The 16,829-nt window shown below is 36.5% G+C and overlaps 1 protein-coding gene across 1 annotated transcript in view; it reads left to right on the top strand.

Moving 5' to 3' along the window:
- Window positions 1–1,868: 1,868 nt before the first annotated feature.
- ndfip2 (Nedd4 family interacting protein 2) overlaps window positions 1,869–16,829 on the top strand; it is a 39,818-nt gene continuing 24,857 nt past the window's right edge. The window contains exon 1 of the mRNA XM_079813030.1: window positions 1,869–2,167. Within this exon, the coding sequence (XP_079669156.1) occupies window positions 2,138–2,167 (30 nt within the window). The 5' untranslated portion in view covers window positions 1,869–2,137. The remainder of the gene's footprint in view (window positions 2,168–16,829) is intronic.

The following is a 16,829-nucleotide window of genomic DNA, read 5'->3' as shown; positions in this document are numbered from 1 at the left end:
TGACTAAGTATACAAAAAACTATAGATCTCTTGTAAGAATTGTTTTGTTTGGATGATTTTAGAGACCTTCACGATTATGTAGATATATATATGTCAACAAAAAAATTCTTATTAGTAACATGAAAATAACCTTTCTTTGGGAGGGTTTGCCTTCGTTATGCTTCCTGGAGATTGGGGTAGGAAGTTGGCAGTCTCGTGTGACAGGAAGGAAGTTAATGCCTTTTTTTTCCTCTTGAAATCCTTTATTTGGTTGTTTTCTTGCGTGTCATTGAGATATAAAACAGGGATACTATCTAGAAAAATACTTACAAAAGGAAAAATGACAACTATAGTTGCCGGTGGGCTTAAATATACACAGTACTACACAATCTTTGCATTTTCTGTCCAGTAGATGGAGATATTCATGCTTGATTTCAGCGGTCTGCTAGTTGTTGACACTAAAGGATTACTGCACTGCTCTTTGACCTTTCAAATATAATTTCACAGATAAGAAATAAATACACAGGGATAGAAATTGGGCAATGTAATGTTGTCATCAACATTCTCAGATCAAGGACAATTGCTAACTTTTCTAGGCAGGTCACCTTGAAGGCCATACAAGGACAAATATTCAAGGGGGGAAAGGTGTAAACTTCTGTCAGTTTTTCCAAACACACAGAGCTCGAATTACAAAAATCTTAGTATACCCCTACAACAAAGTTCAAAAGTTAACCTCATGGGTGCCACTGTCCTCGTACGAGGACATTTTAGTGAATTTCTCTGACACATGTCACAGTTTTTAGTCTGAATGTCCTTTAAACACAACAAAAAAATGCTTGTCTTACTTTGTATTTTTGTCTTGTTTTCAGTCCAAATATCTAAAAAATCTTACATTAAGAAACATTTACTAGACAAGAAAAAGTTTTTGTCTTATTTTGGGGGAAAATAACTCAAAATTAAGGGAGTTTTTGCTTAAAATAAGCAAAATAATCTGCCAATGGGGTAAGCAAAATAACCTTGTTTTCTGTTTGAATTAAGATTATTATGCTTACCCCATTGACAGATTATTTTGCTTATTTTAAGCAAAAACTCCCTTAATTTTGAGTTATTTTCCCCCAAAACAAGACAAATTTTTTTTCTTGTCTAGTAAATGCTTCTTAATGTAAGATTTTTTTAGATATTTGGACTGAAAACAAGACAAAAATACTAAGTAAGAAAAGCCTTTTTTGCAGTGAAGAGGTTTTGAGGTTTCACCGGGGGAACTTCTTGTGGATTGAATTGAAATGGAATCAGTTTATTCTGTTATATCTTTCATAATAACATAGTTGAGAAGCATCTAATCACACAAAGTTTGGTTAAAAAAAACCCCTGAAAATTGATTGGTGAATGAAACAAAACCCCAGGTTCTATATGGCACCAAAAATGATTCTTGGCTTGAATCATATAGGGGAACCTTTTTTAGTGCTATATAGCACCAATTTTGGTGCTTCAGTGGCTCTTCAGCGGTTCTTCAGAGGTGCTATAGGCCTATCACCTAGTCAAAGAACCAGTGAAGAACCAGTGAAGAACCACTGAAGAACCGCTGAAGAACCACTGAAGCACCAAAATTGGTGTGTATAGCTAATTTCTTGTCTTTTTATTTTTTAAACAAATGAGGTCTGGTGTCCACGAGTACACAGCATATCATATGAATAAAATATTACAACACAAACCCATTTGTTTCCTATGCTCTCGTCTAAACAATGACGTGAAAAACATACAAAGTTAAAAAGACTGTTTTCCTGGGTTTTAGGGGGTTGATTTTCCCTAAACTCTCCTCATTAGCTGGCGAGAATATATAGCAGTTATAATAATTTTGCAAATATATGTATGTGTTTATGTTTATCTCTATATCAGTTTGACGCGCACAGTGCGACGTCACGGTTGCGTCATGGGCATCTCCTCCCACTCGCTTTGTTTCTTGCTGTAGGATCCGCTGCATCTGCATGACCGTTAGCGTTAAATCATGTCTGTTGAGTAAATTTGAACATCTCCGGTCTCCGTGTATGACTGAACCGTGACATATGATCTCAAGTAAGATCGGAAGCTGCCTTTAATTTGAATTAATCAAGGATTTACTGGTTTTATTCGCCGCTGGCTGGACTGGTCGTATAGGAAAATGGACCAGGCGGCGAGCCGCTACCAAGTGGTAAGTCTAAATCACGCATCGTTATATAAGTCGATCAAACATGCCATGTTACACAATAGACTGACATGTCCGATTACTGTCATTTTATCGCCAACCTTTAATCGTACGTGACTTCCGCATCATCGCACACCTTCTTCACGCGTGTTTGCGTTTGCGTTCAAATCCGCAAAACGGTCTTCAACGGAATGGACGCGTTTGCAAAGTTGAACTACTTTAATATTGTCGCCCTAAATTAATTTGAACGGCTCCTAGCCCAGTTGGAGATATGATACAGTGGCTACAGTAACCGTAGTTTATTTGTAACTTAGTAGCTACAACCACAATTTTACCATCTTTTAACTTTGCCATATTTAAGCATGACATTTTTAATAAAAACCATGGAAATAAAAATAAGGCATTCTGACTGGTTAGTCCAGTTAAGCTTTTGTTTATGTTCAAGAATGTTCTGACATCATCTATTCAATCATACTTCTCACTCTGTCACATTAACTTTAGGCTACTTTTTTTTTTTTTAACGAGGGATTTATTCAGTAGGCTAAATGTGTTTCCATCGTAGTTTATGTGAATGTTTTCTTTTTTTTAATGTGATATCCCAACATTTGCATAAGAGATGGATTGAAACATAACCTACAACTGGTGCGTTTCCCAAGTAAGTTTGAGTTGTCACAGTTCTTGGAACTGTTAAGGCACATTTGGAACATCAAAATAATTTTTTAGCTGTTTATAGATATGTTTTGGGGTGCTCAAACACATTTTGCAGTATCACAGGGATGTTTGGTTCATTCAAATGCATTTTGAAGCATCATTGGCTTGTTTAATCATTCAAACGCATTTTGAGGTGTTACAGTTGCGTTCAAAATTAAATTTGAGTTGTTACAGGTTAACTTGCAACATGTAAAGCCACATTTTTAGCACTTTTTAGTCATTATAGACATTACAATGCACTCTGAGGCACCGTAGGCACGTTCAAATTGTTCTTACACATTTTGAGGCGTCACAGGCCCACTTTGAAATACAAATAATACGTCTTCAAAAAATGGATACTACAGTTTTACCATCTCTATATCATCTCCATCATGGTTTTAAATAATTATATTGCTTCACAGGTGTGTTGGGGGATGTTCAAGTAGGGGGAGAGCAGGGACGAAAGTACCATTTTTTCAGAAAAACGTAATTTTAAAAGATAATATTTTAGACTGAGATATATTTTTGCTGTGGTCAATAACTCACAAGTGTGGTCTATCAATAGCAGGTGGTATTTTGTACAAATGTAGAATGACTACAGTATCATTTCACTTTGAACATAAGCTGCACATTGTTACTTTTGACCCAATCAGGTGGGATGAAAGTAACACACAGGTGGGTCAAAAGTAACACAACAATACAAGCTAGATTTTTTTGTGTTACTCTTGTTTTTATTAAACATACCTGAATATGACCTTGTTAATATGTAACTGCAAACATATTTTGTCCTTTTATCTTTGCAAAAAAAAAAAATATTAAATTACATTTTCATTTTAAATGTTAAAGTTCATCAAATGTTTCAAATGTAACCTGACATTACAAATTTTTATTTGCAATGTAAATCTATTTGATAAGATTTTTCTTCAACAGTATAAACAATATGAAAATTAAATTAAATTAGCATAATATGCATTATATATATAATAGCGGGACAAAAGTAACAAGTGTTACTTTCGTCCCGACAGGAAGTCCTGACATTTAAACACGATTTACTTTTATACTGAAAAACTGTGAAAAGACAAACCTTCAGGGTGTGTAACAGCACTAAATAACCCATAGATTGATCATTACTGTGACACATGGAACAAGAAACACAACTTTTAATTAGAAAAAAAGCAGAGGTGGACAAAGTACACAACTCCATTACTCGAGTAAAAGTAAAAGTACTACTGGTCAAATTTTACTCTGTTACAAGTGAAAGTTGTAAAAAAAAAAATTTTTACTTAAGTAAAAGTACAGAAGTACTTGTTTATAAAAGTACTTAAGTATCAAAAGTAAATTTCCTTTTTTATGTCAATGCATTATTTTATTATTGTTGCATTGTTGTATGAATTCACGCTATAGCCTTCATGGTGGTTTAAGCCAGTGATGCTCCATCCGACATGCTAGCATACGACCACCTTGAACTAATTTAAATACTTGCATAAAAGTTTCAAAGCTTTTTACAAAGCTGCTGTCACTTTAAGGCAGAATGCACAAATCCTATACACTGATACACATCCGATATTTCCCCAACTGTTTACGATCACTTAAGACATAATCAACTTTGTTTACGTGAATACTTTCCAAAATGAAAATTTTGACATTTTGTGTGTATTGGTCTGTTTAAGTGTGAAAAACAAAAAAGAAAGCTCTATTCAGTACTCGCGTTCTGGCATCTGAGAGGCACAAAAACCAGACTGAACTGAACTGTTTTTCAGATTCATCCATATGTCTATGCTTCTCTTTCTCCCAGACATTTACATTTTATGAGACATTCATCAAGTGTTTGCCAACGAAACTAATCTTTAATCTTTTCAGAAAACTGAAACTTACTTTCTAATATGGCCATGGGTGCACACACTGTGTCGAGGAACCGTCTTCTTCCATTTTGCTAAAAAACTGATCAGTGTTCAAAGAATGTTGGGAAATTATGACCCTACACAAGTATACTAGGCTGTCTTCCTAGAAAAAATCACCCACTGACTTGCAAAGCTTCTACAGAAACGACTTTTGACTTCGAGGACCTTGATAGAAATGTAGTGGAGTAAAAAGTAGGATATTTGTCTTTCAAATGTAGTGAAGTTTAAGTAAAAGTTTCCCTAAAAAATAATACTTCAGTAAAGTACAGATACTCAAAAAGTGTACTTAAGTACAGTACTCAAGTAAATGTACTTAGTTACTGTCCACCTCTGAAAAAAAGTACCGCTTCATTAATTTACTTGCCGTACTTGAAAACTGTATTTCGGACCTAACCGCGGAAAACGATGACGGAATCACGTGATATTTGGCAGATCCGTCAAGGGTTGTGTGCTGAACGTGCTGTCATAACTTGGAATGCAAATGTAGTCAAGGGCTCTGAGAAAAACGCTTTGTTACTTTCGTCCCGGTTCTCCCCTACACACTGAGCCATTATAGATGGTTTTGGGGCATTTATTCAAATGCATTTTGGAGCGCATTTTGCATTCAATTTTGAAGCATCAGGGTGCGTTCCAACTCAGTGTGAGTTGTCACAGGTGCACTCTGAACCTTTTAAGCTTTTGGGGCGTTCAAACGCATTTTGAAACGTCACAGATAGGAATGGGACGTTGGGTGCATTTTGGCATTCAGTTTTGATGCTTCACATTTCAATGCAATTCCAATTCCAAAGTGTTCCAATGAAGTTTGAGTTGTCATCGTTGCACTTGGAACTTTTTAGGTGACATAAGTGCTTTTGGGAACGTTAAAATTTGTTAAAATAGTTTGAGAAAAAAAATAGTCACTTCCAGGGAAATTGCCGCAAATTATTTGTAAAAAAAAGGTGCTTCGCTTAAATTGGGGAAGCATGCATCATAACTGACGAAACGCAGTAAATGTTGTCATATTGTCTTGCGCAATCATGTGAGACAGTTCTGGAAGGTAATTTATACTCAACCGTTTTGATTCGTTTGTCTCAGGCATTTCAGCATAACTAAATCAACATTTGAGATGCTGTGCAATAGGGCTGCACGATTAATCGGAAAAAAATCACGATCTCGATTCAAACTTAAATGCGATCTCATTTCTTAATGTTGGCGATTCACTTTCGTGTATTTCCCTCAGATCATGCTGCGTTCACGCGTTATTGGTCACACCAGAGCTTGTCACACTCACACAATAACAAAACACTAACCAATCAATCATAAATCTCCACTTCTCTCCTCTCCCTCATTGGCCATGTTTCGCTGTTACTGACGTGTAACAAGACGGCAGAGCAGACCTAATATGAAATAAATAAAAAAATTAAAAAAATAAGAGGTAAAAATTAACCGCAAACTTTGCACGCGCGCACGGCAGCGAGGGAGAGAGAGCGAGAGACCTTGCGTGTGTGTTCTGGTGTGCACCTAATGAAGCGCATGTAAGACGGAGAGCATCCTGATTGGCTTGTTTCGGTAAGTCAACCAATCAATTGTCAGTGTGGGCGGGCTTTTATCTCTTCTCCTGAACTGAATTAATCAGTTCAGTGTATCTAGAAACTGGAGCGCTATGGCAGAGGGAGAGTGCCCCAAAAAACGAAAGTATAAAGTATAAACATAATGACAATCTTGCACGCTGTACAGTTTGTTACTAACATGTTATGTTTGAGTTAAACAAGTTACCTCCCTGAAATGACTTTTTTCAGGTTGGGATGTCTGTAACACTGTCTTAGTACATTAAGCCACGTTAAGCGTTTTCTTATAACATTTTTAAAAAAATAGTTTATTTATAGTTTTCATTTTTTACAAAAACGCAAAAACAAAATGAAACAACGAAATAAGACAACAAAAACCCTCTCTCCACAAGGCAAGATATTGAATAATCATAAAAATAGAAATAAACAGTCATAAGCATATATTTACATCTAGTCTGTCTACATTTGTTGTTTCTACATTTTAATTTAATTGTAACTAATTACTTATATTTAAAATTGATTCATTTTTTTAAAAGTATAAGAAAAAATGAGAATCGTGTAAGAGAATCGTGATCTCAATTCCCATGGAGAAAAATCGTGATTCACATTTTAGCAAGAATCGTGCAGCCCTACTGTGCAATGAAATTATTCCACTGGTTAGTCCAGTTATGCTGTTGTTTTATGTTTAAGAATGCTCGGATATCATCTATTAAATCATACCTCACTCGCTGCCACAAGTCACATTACTTTTTTTGTTACAAGGGACTTATTTGGTAAATGTGTTTACATCGTAGTTTATGGGAATGTTTTTTTTTTTAATGTGATATCCCAAAATTCGCATAACAGTTGGTAGATTGAAACATATACAGGTCACAGGTGCTCTTAGAACTGTTAAGGCAAAATAAGCGCATTTGGAACAATACAATTGATTTTTAGCTGTTATAGATATGTTTTGGGGTGCTTAAACACATTTTGCAGTATCACAAGCATGTTTGGATCATTCAAATGCATTTTGGAGCATCATTGGCACGTTTAATCATTCGAACACAACACATGTTGAGGTGTTAGGCCGGTTTCACACCACGCTTTAGCAGGACGTATGCAGTGCGTATTTTTCTCAGCGCTCATGTTAACAGATCAGAGCATTCACACCGCACGCAGAGGCGGCGCGGCAGCGCGTAGCAGAAGATGCAGTGCCACGATCGTTTCGGCGCCGAGTCCATTTCTGCCACGCTGCTCACGCTGAATTAAAGCCACAGTGCATTGTTTTGATCAAAATTGACCTGATTAACATGAAAAATAATACATTTCACCATGCAATTATGTAGTTAAGTGTTCCGTGGGTTTCACAATCACCATATGACATCCAGCACTGTGAAAAAAATTAATAAAATACACAAAAACACAACACTGACAGAAGTTTTCCCCCAAACTTCAAAGGTCTGTTTAAATTATTAAAACTAGAGGCTTATCTTAACTTAAAGGTTACTTTTATCATGTTAACTATCTACACACACACACACACACACACACACACACAAGGGCGTAGATTTGGTTTGAACATTGGGGGGGTTGAACGTTGGTATGCTGCCTGTTATTTTTATATTATTATTTTATATTATTATGTGTATTGTTATTGGATAATATCTGTCTGTCTGTCTGTCTGTCTGTCTGTCTGTCTGTCTGTCTGTCTGTCTGTCTGTCTGTCTGTCTGTCTGTCTGTCTATCTGTCTATCTGTCTATCTATCTATCTATCTATCTATCTATCTATCTATCTATCTATCTATCTATCTATCTATCTATCTATCTATCTATCTATCTATCTATCTATCTATCTATCTATCTATCTATCTATCTATCTATCTATCTATCTATCTATCTATACATGCTTTAACTGATTACAAATTCAACATATACAAATATGAAAGAGACAACATTTAGAAATTTATTTTATGATTTTTACATTCCACTTTAATGCATTAAATTTTTTTTAAAAGGGAAACACATCGGCTCTTGAACAACTGTAAATCATTGATAATTACAGACACTATTAAAAAGTGAACTAGCAAATAGGGATGGGCATTTTTGTCAATTTCTCATTTCGATCATCGATAGGTCTCAAAAACGAGTACTCAAGTAATTGGGGGCGGGGCATGTGCAGGGGGCGGGGCATGTCCGTTATTGAGATAATGAAAACTGTTATGAAAATGGTTGTTGACAAATACAAACGTGACATGAAAACAGGTATATGAAAACATGAACATATAAAACAAAAAATAACTGCTTGATTATGATGCATAAATGTCTTTGAAAAAGAAACATCTTTATAAAAGGACTCAAATAACCAAGTCAGTAATATCGAGCATTGCCTTTGAGCTGAAACTGTGGAATAACACCACCCTGCAGAGCTTGCTAGCTGGTTAATAAACTCAACCAAACGCACCCTATATCAATGTTAATATGAAGATTATTATGAACCTATTACGACATAAATCAACACAAAAGGACGTGAATGCGCACGTGAACTTCAGCGTGCTAGATTTTACAGGCGAAGGGTTTGAAACGGAACATTTTGAATGCGCTCTTCCCTTAACCACGCTGATACACGGACAACGAAAGCACACAGAAACAACATTTTATTAAAATCCTGTTCTCATTATAATGCTTTGACAGATTGACTCTGCACATCATGCACTTAATTGTATTATTCATGATCGAAGCGTTTACAGACATCACTGCGCGTTTTCAAACTCATAACGAAAAACAACTTTAAATAAACTAGGTCTACTGTTAAAAAAAATATGAGAACAGTATAGCACTGCTGCATTACTAATGTCAATGATTCTGAGAAAGAAATAGCCTATCTGAAAAGAATATCTGTCTCTAAACCATGTCGAGCTCGAGCATTAATGCATTTGAGCTGAAACTGAAGAGAATGAACAGCCGGTATAACGGCAGCGCGTTTCTATCTTATTAAGCTCAACCAAACGCGTTTTATATTAGATTAATCAGATAAACAACATAAAGGTAATCTTCTGCATCTGCAGAAAAGGACGCGAATGCGCACATGAACTTCACGCGCTAGTCTGAGTGTTCTCGCTAGTTTCTCTGAGGATAAGCTGATAAACGGGGAACTAAGCACAGATCATTTAGCAGCATTTTCCACGGTGTTCTCATTATAATGCTATGACAGATTGGCGCTGCACATCTTGCACTAACCATTTAATGATCAGTGATTCCAGAAATCACTGCAGTGCACGCCTCTTCACTTTATTTCGCCGCGGTCATGAGGCGTGCTGTATAACGCCAACCAATCAGACCTCCGGTACCGCGCAAAACGACGCAATAACCAATAAAAAAAGAGACAAATATTTTTTTTTTCAGGGCGATCATCGTTCTCATGATCGATGATCGCTGTCACGTTCGAGTACTCGATTACTCGACCACTGTTGCCCATCCCTACTAGCAAAACAGAAGGCTGCTTTGGTAACTTTTTATACTGATAGTTATAGCTAAATACATTGCAATGGATTAGCTAGCTAAAATATATGTGGTGTGTACTTAGCTATTACACAATATTCTCATACCTCATTCTCAGTACATGCTTTATTTATTTTTTTGCATCCCTCTCTGACCAGCAGTTAAATATAGTCCGCTGTGCAGCGCTTCTCTTCATTTGTGGCGGTAACGTTACCCGTGTGCTGTCCCATTCAAACACCACTCACATTGTTTTGGTGAAAGTGCGACTCATTGGTTGGGCGTTACCAATCGGTTCAATGGAGGACATTTTGTGTACGAAATCACAGGCCCACTTGGAAAATTTTAAATGCTCAGAACGTTAAAACGCACTTTAAGCTGTTAGATTGTTCGAACGCATTTAAAGTCATCGTAGTGGCAAGTTTGAACCTTGAATGCATCATAGGTGTGTTTGAGATGTACAAAGTTTTTTAACCTATAATGTTGTGTTATAGTTGCGCTTGGGTGTGCTCAAAGGCAATTTGACACATCGTAGGTGTGTTTGGGATATTTAAACACATTTTGGAGCATTCCAATGCATTTTGAGGGGTCATGGCTGTGTTTGGGACGTTGAAACGCTTTTTGAGGCATTGGGTGCAAATGTACTGGTAATGTCCTTTCGGCTGACATTTCACTTGGTTTTCTGTGAGTTACAACCTTGTACTGTATCATAAATAACACAAGTGCATTATAATCACAAGTTTGTGTGTGTTTCCACCCTGAACAATAGAGCCCTGGTCCGGTAATCTGGATCCAGGACCTTTTGTTTATTATGGAAATCTGGTGATTCACTGCTCAGCTGGAAAGGGTTATGTGAAGTCTCCCAGAAAATAATATCTTCTATAAACATACAATACAAACATACGATGATATACACCTTACAAAAAATGACCAGTTTAAAAAAATACCATGTTTTATACCACAAAAAATCAAGGGTAGCTTCTAGGTAAACATGTACAGAGTCGTTGTGTACTGATCACGCAGATTGTAGACTTTGGAATTGATAAGAGTATAAATCTGGTTCTTGGTATATGCTTATTTTTCAGGGAATAAGGCTACAATATTGTAGTATTAGTTATTATATACTTCATCAAAAACGCTGTTATTTTCTGTCCTCAAAGTCTTGGTATAACAAGGAGAGCTTTCTGATATATTTCCATTTCCAGAGAAGAGAAGAGCACAGCGACTGAAACTCAATTCCTGGAGTGTTGAGTAATTCATCCAGCAGACCTCTGTATGTTTTCAAAATCTTTTCATCATTTCTAGGAAGCGGAAAAAAAAGCGCACACACTTTTTTGATCTTGCTGCGTGTTAGAATGTTGCTATAGCAACCACAGGCGTAATAGCGCTTCTTAGATGTGTCAACAAATAGACATTGCTGGTCTTTCCATTTTAAGGCACTTTGATATTTAGGTAGTTGTGGTTTTACCACATGAACCATTCTCAGAAGTCGCTTCCTGCTGTATCTCATATAGCTAAGCCTTTGCTGCACAAGTTCTCCTTAATCTTTTTTCTGTTTTATTATACTTGTACCATGATATCAATGTATTTATCTTTGAACTCGACATTAGTCAGCACACTGCAGAACTGCAATTATGCAACTGTGCAATTTATTATTAGGCTTAATTTTTGTTCAACAGTTATGCGAGAAGCCAGTTTTGATGTTTTTTGCATTATTGCAGCACCTCTCTTCCCCGTCTGTCAGTAAAGCTGTTTATTTCCTGTCTCTATGAAGCCCCTCCTTCTGTAACATCCAATGTGCTCTGATTGGTCGGCTGGATCTGTTTATGATTGGTCAACTGCTTCAACCGTGTGTTGGAAATGTCACACAGCCTTATAATAACCATGAGTTTCAACACACTACTAAAACAACTCAACAAGGCATTGCCTCTTTTTTGCTCTTGCTTATGTCTTGGGCGGGAATTATTTAAATGAGAAATATTTGTGCCCTGTTCGTTCCCAGAAGAAAACTCAAGACTATTCAGGGAGGTCATAAACAGTGCACACTGATATAGAGAATAACTCCCTTTGGATTGACTTTGTGCTTTTATAACTTTGCAGATTTTTTTTTAATGCTCAATCAGCAACATTACACACTAAAGAAATGTAAAAAAGCCATCTTTAAATTATTAGTATTTATTGTACAAGGATATGCCAGTACATCCCTTTAGTTTTTTGTACGTTACTTGTTTCTTTATTCCATGTTAGCTAATGTGACATAATTATTAATAAGTTGGCCCAGAAATTTCAGCTGAGGAACTCAAGTCAGCGCTTTTTTGAGTTTTCTGCGAACACTGATTCTGTGGCGTCTTAGTCATAACACAGATAAGATGTACCATTTACCTCTAGTCTGGTATTTCTTCTAACAGCCCATTGCAAACCACTTGAGATTCTTTCTTGGTCCCTGGCCAGTTTTTGTGTTTATGTAATGGCAATTCAGTTTGTCTTTTGGTTGTCCTCAGTGCAGAGTGAGAGAGCCTGATTCACCATCCGTGATGTGGCTTCATGGCGTAATCATTCTCATGTTGAACTTGGTGCACAACAGATCCTGACCAAGCATCATTGACAAATATCTTATCTTGTAAAACGTGTGGTCAGTACTGTCACTCCCTATACACAGAGTACACGTGATCGCACATTTGAAAATTAAAAAAAATTGTGCATTCAACTGCGATTTCAATGCCCAGCATATGGATAGTGGCTCCCTGATGTCCACAAATTATATCCCCCCTCCCCCCAGACAGGTACATTCATATTTTCAACATTATTTATTCTTCAGGCTTTGCTCGTTTAAAGCTACACTGTGTGATATTTTCCCCCATCTAGCGGTGAAAAGGTATATGACCATCCAGTGAATTTTAGTTTCTGTTCCTCTCAATTCCGATTTAGTTTTAACTCCTACGGTGGCCGATTTAGTCCAAGATTAAAGGGTTAGTTCACCCAAAAATGAAAATTCTGTCATTAATTACTTACCCTCATGTCGTTCGACACCCGTCAGACCTCCGTTCATCTTCGGAACAGAAATGAAGATATTTTAGTTGAAATCTGATGGCTCTGAAAGGCCTCCATTGACACAATGTTCACTCTCAAGACCCTTAAAAGGTACTAAAGACGTCGTTACAAAGTCCATCTCACTACAGTGGTTCTAAAATAACTTTATGAATCGGCAAGAATAGTTTTTGTGTGCAAAAAAACCCTAAATAATGACTTGCATAGTGATGACGATTTCAAAACAAGGCATCATGAAGCTTCGAAGCGTTATGAATCAGCGAGTCGATTCAGCGGTTTGAATCGCCAAATTTCAGCAGTTTGGCGGTTTGACACGCGATCCGAATCATTATTCGGCTCACTGATGAGGCAAACTTTTTTCATCTGCCTAAGGATGAGCATTTGAAGACTAAGTGGCTTTAAGACAAACCATACATCGTCGCGATTGTGTGTTTAATAGTCTTCAAATGTCTCTATTTGTATGTTTCGCGATCTCAGGAAGCTTTTATTATGGACTTCTATTATGGCACATGGTATCTTCTTCGTCTGTCTGTACCATATATGGACTACATGTGCACAGAGCGCCCTCCGGCTGCCAGTATGAATTGAAAACAACACATAAGAGACATCTGCGCATTTTGAGGAAGTATTGAATAAAAAATACTCCTCTGTTTAGAAATTTGACACAGACATATGAGAATCTATCAATATTTCTCCTCAACTGCACACTTTTGAACTAAAAGCCCTGAGGGATGTTGATTTGTCGCGAGTCTTCGTGAGGAGAATAGAGGAGTTTTTTTTATGAATGAGATCAGCTGAGGCTCATATTACAATCAAACGGTACCGACGCGCTTTTCATATTCATAACTCCTGACACATATTAACAAATTACTGTCACTATAAGACTTTGATGGGCGTTCCTTTTCCGAAAATATCTACAGACTATACCAATCACAACTGACTGGGTCATCGGACCAATCACCGCAGATTAGCGTCACGTAAAGGCGGGGTTTTGAAAAGTGAATCACTAAAGGAATCATTTGAGAATCGCTGTCAAAACAGGTAAAAATAAATGCATATTATAAGAAAACTAAAGTCTTTTTTTGTCATTGCATGCATTCAAAACTGTTGTTGGGGACTTCTAAAACAATATTTGGAACATTTTAAATGCCATAATAGGTGCTCTTTAAAACGCGAAAGGCGAAGCTTGAATTTTAGGGTAATGTACTTTGGCTAATGTACTTTCAAGATGGAGGGGCAACATGGTGACCTGCATTCAAACCCCTACCCGTATGTATTTTAAATGGCATATTATAAACTTACGAGAATACTTTATTACTTGAAAGAAGTAAATATACATTAATGAGCACATATATTTGTGAAAGAACTAAGTGTTTTTAGCTAAGAATAAACTAAAAAAGTTACACAGTGTAGCTTTAAAGAAAAAAAGTACCAGCTCTATGCCAAGTGACCCACATTTGGTTTTCGACCACTGAAAAATGTGTACAATTGAACAATTTACTCATGCAGCCTAACCCATATAGGGATTGAACCATATAGGGCCTTAATGATGAAGAGACCAAAAAAGAAAAGATTGTTAATAACCAGAGGCGGGTGGTGGGGGGACCTGAAAAGTGTTTCTCCACATCTTTTAACTGTGACCATTGGTATATAATGCAACAAGCAGGGCCTGAATCTCCCCTCCCCTAAATGTTTGCACACTGATTGTATGTAACACAAGGAAGCTTGATTTCAATCTTTCAATTAAACTGATAAAAGTAGAACAAATAACTTAGAAAAAAGATACAAATGAAAAATTTGCCGTCGCGCTGTACCGTATAGACCCGAGGAGAAGCTCGTAGGCAATCTTTTACTGTCTATGAGGCAATCGGGGGGACGTGGGGACATAAACGCCGATAGAGATGTCGCAAATCCTGCTTCATTCATCAAAAGTTGCTCCTGTTCACACTCTCTGTCTCTACAAGATTCGGTGATTTAGAATCCCAGAAATTATATATTATTTTAGTAGCCTAATGGTAAATGCTGCAGGTGTAGAAATCTACATAAAACAGATATTTACTTTGATGTCAGGGCTAGATTACAGCATGAAACCTGTTGTGCTTATTAATAAATTAAATTGCTTTTCCTCTTTATTTTTGTTATGCATTATTTGTTTTGGTTGTTTAAAAACACACACACATTTTTTTATCTGATTAATCGATTAATCGATCGGTTAAGTGCAAGATTAATCGATTACAAAAAGAATCGATAGCTGCAGCCCTAGTATTCAGAAATACTAAATAAAGTAATCAAATGTAAAATAACACTAAATAGTCTTTTAGTCCTGTATAAACTAAATACATTGGCTATTAATCCTGATTCCTTACAAATAAAGCTATCTTTTGTTGTTTTATCAACATTAAGGACATGCATATAGGCTGCTGTCTCAGATCTATTATACTGTTTTTAATTATACTGTCACATGACATGCATTTTCTTTCTCAACTGTATATGTTTATTTGAGAGATAACCAACTGTGTTAACGAGGGTGCCCACCAAGACCTGAATTTGGACAATTGTTTGTTCTTGACCGTTAAAGTGCTATAATCCATGAAAAAGAAAAAAACCCATCTCTAAGCAAGTACTGAATAGTTAAAAATCGCTTGAATGTCAAAATTGGGAAGACATAAAAAGTTGTGCAAATGATAAACTTTAGTGATGTTGCAACACTGGCAACTAGGGGTGTAACGATTCGTTTTAACAACGATTCCTATCACGATTTGAGGTTGTCGATACGATTCAAGGACGATATTGGTTCATTTAGAACGATATGATCCGAAATGATTCAGTGACTTGAAATCGATTCAGTAACTTTTTAGCCAAACATTGTGTGACTGAAATAAATATCTGGATACTGGTCAGTGCAGGTGAAGTTTTCTAGATTCCTGTTGTTTCTTGTAAGGAAATCAGGTATCAATTAATTATGGATATAAACAAACAAGTAAACAACAATTAATGGCAAATGCATTCAAATTTTATTTGAATAAAGTGCAACCAACAGTTTAGGTTGAATTAAAAGGAAGTTAACCTTTTCTGCTCTCATTTTCAATTTTCAATACATTTTCAATAAAAGCACAGTAAGTGCAACCAACATTTCAACAGTAGGTTTACCTGCTACTTCTGCTTTTGTTATCCAACATAAAAATATTACAATATTAGTATAAAAAATAAAGTGCAACTAACTACTCTTCAGGTTTAATTAATAGTAGGTTTACCTGCTACTTTTGCTGTTGTTTTACAACATTAAAATAATACAAATACAATATTAATATCAAAAATAAAGTGCAACCAACATTTCTTCAGGTTGAATAAACTGGCTGAACCTGCTACTACTCTCAGTTTAATAAACAAACAATATTTAACAAAGATAAAATGTAACCAACTACTCATCAATGACTCTACATATTTCTTTTTCAAAAATATCAACATGATCTGACCGCAGAACACTTCTCTGTGCGTTCACTATGTCGCCAGCAGTACAAAAACTCGCTCTGCAGGCACACTGGTGTCAGGAATTCACAGGTAACGTTTAGCAAGGGTTGAAAGTACAGGTAAAACATTACTAACTTAGCTCTTTCTCCTGGTGGCTTGATCATTTCTCGCACGTTGGCTTCTCTGTCATCCGCCATGCTATGTTTTGTTTTGTTAGCGCTGCTGCTGGTGCGTGCGTTGCGATGATGTCACAGATAGGCAGACTTAATCGAGTAACGTTTAACGGCTTTATCATTAAAAGTGCTAAGAAAAAATATCCATATAAAGTCTGACGTGCTTAAATCCAATGTGTTATTTCCCATGATCGATACAATCAATTGATTACCTTTTAAAACGATGTTAGATCGATATATGTCGTCCGGAAGGCCATCTTGCCAAGCACAGATCGATGTAGTTAGATCATAGGAAAATAAATCGATACATCGATGTAGTAGATGAATCGTTACACCCCTACTGGCAACCGATTGCGAAACG

Source organism: Gobio gobio, assembly GCF_949357685.1.
Source record: "Gobio gobio genome assembly, chromosome: 3".
Lineage (NCBI taxonomy): Eukaryota > Metazoa > Chordata > Actinopteri > Cypriniformes > Gobionidae > Gobio > Gobio gobio.
This window is presented reverse-complemented; position numbering and strand designations above follow the sequence as displayed.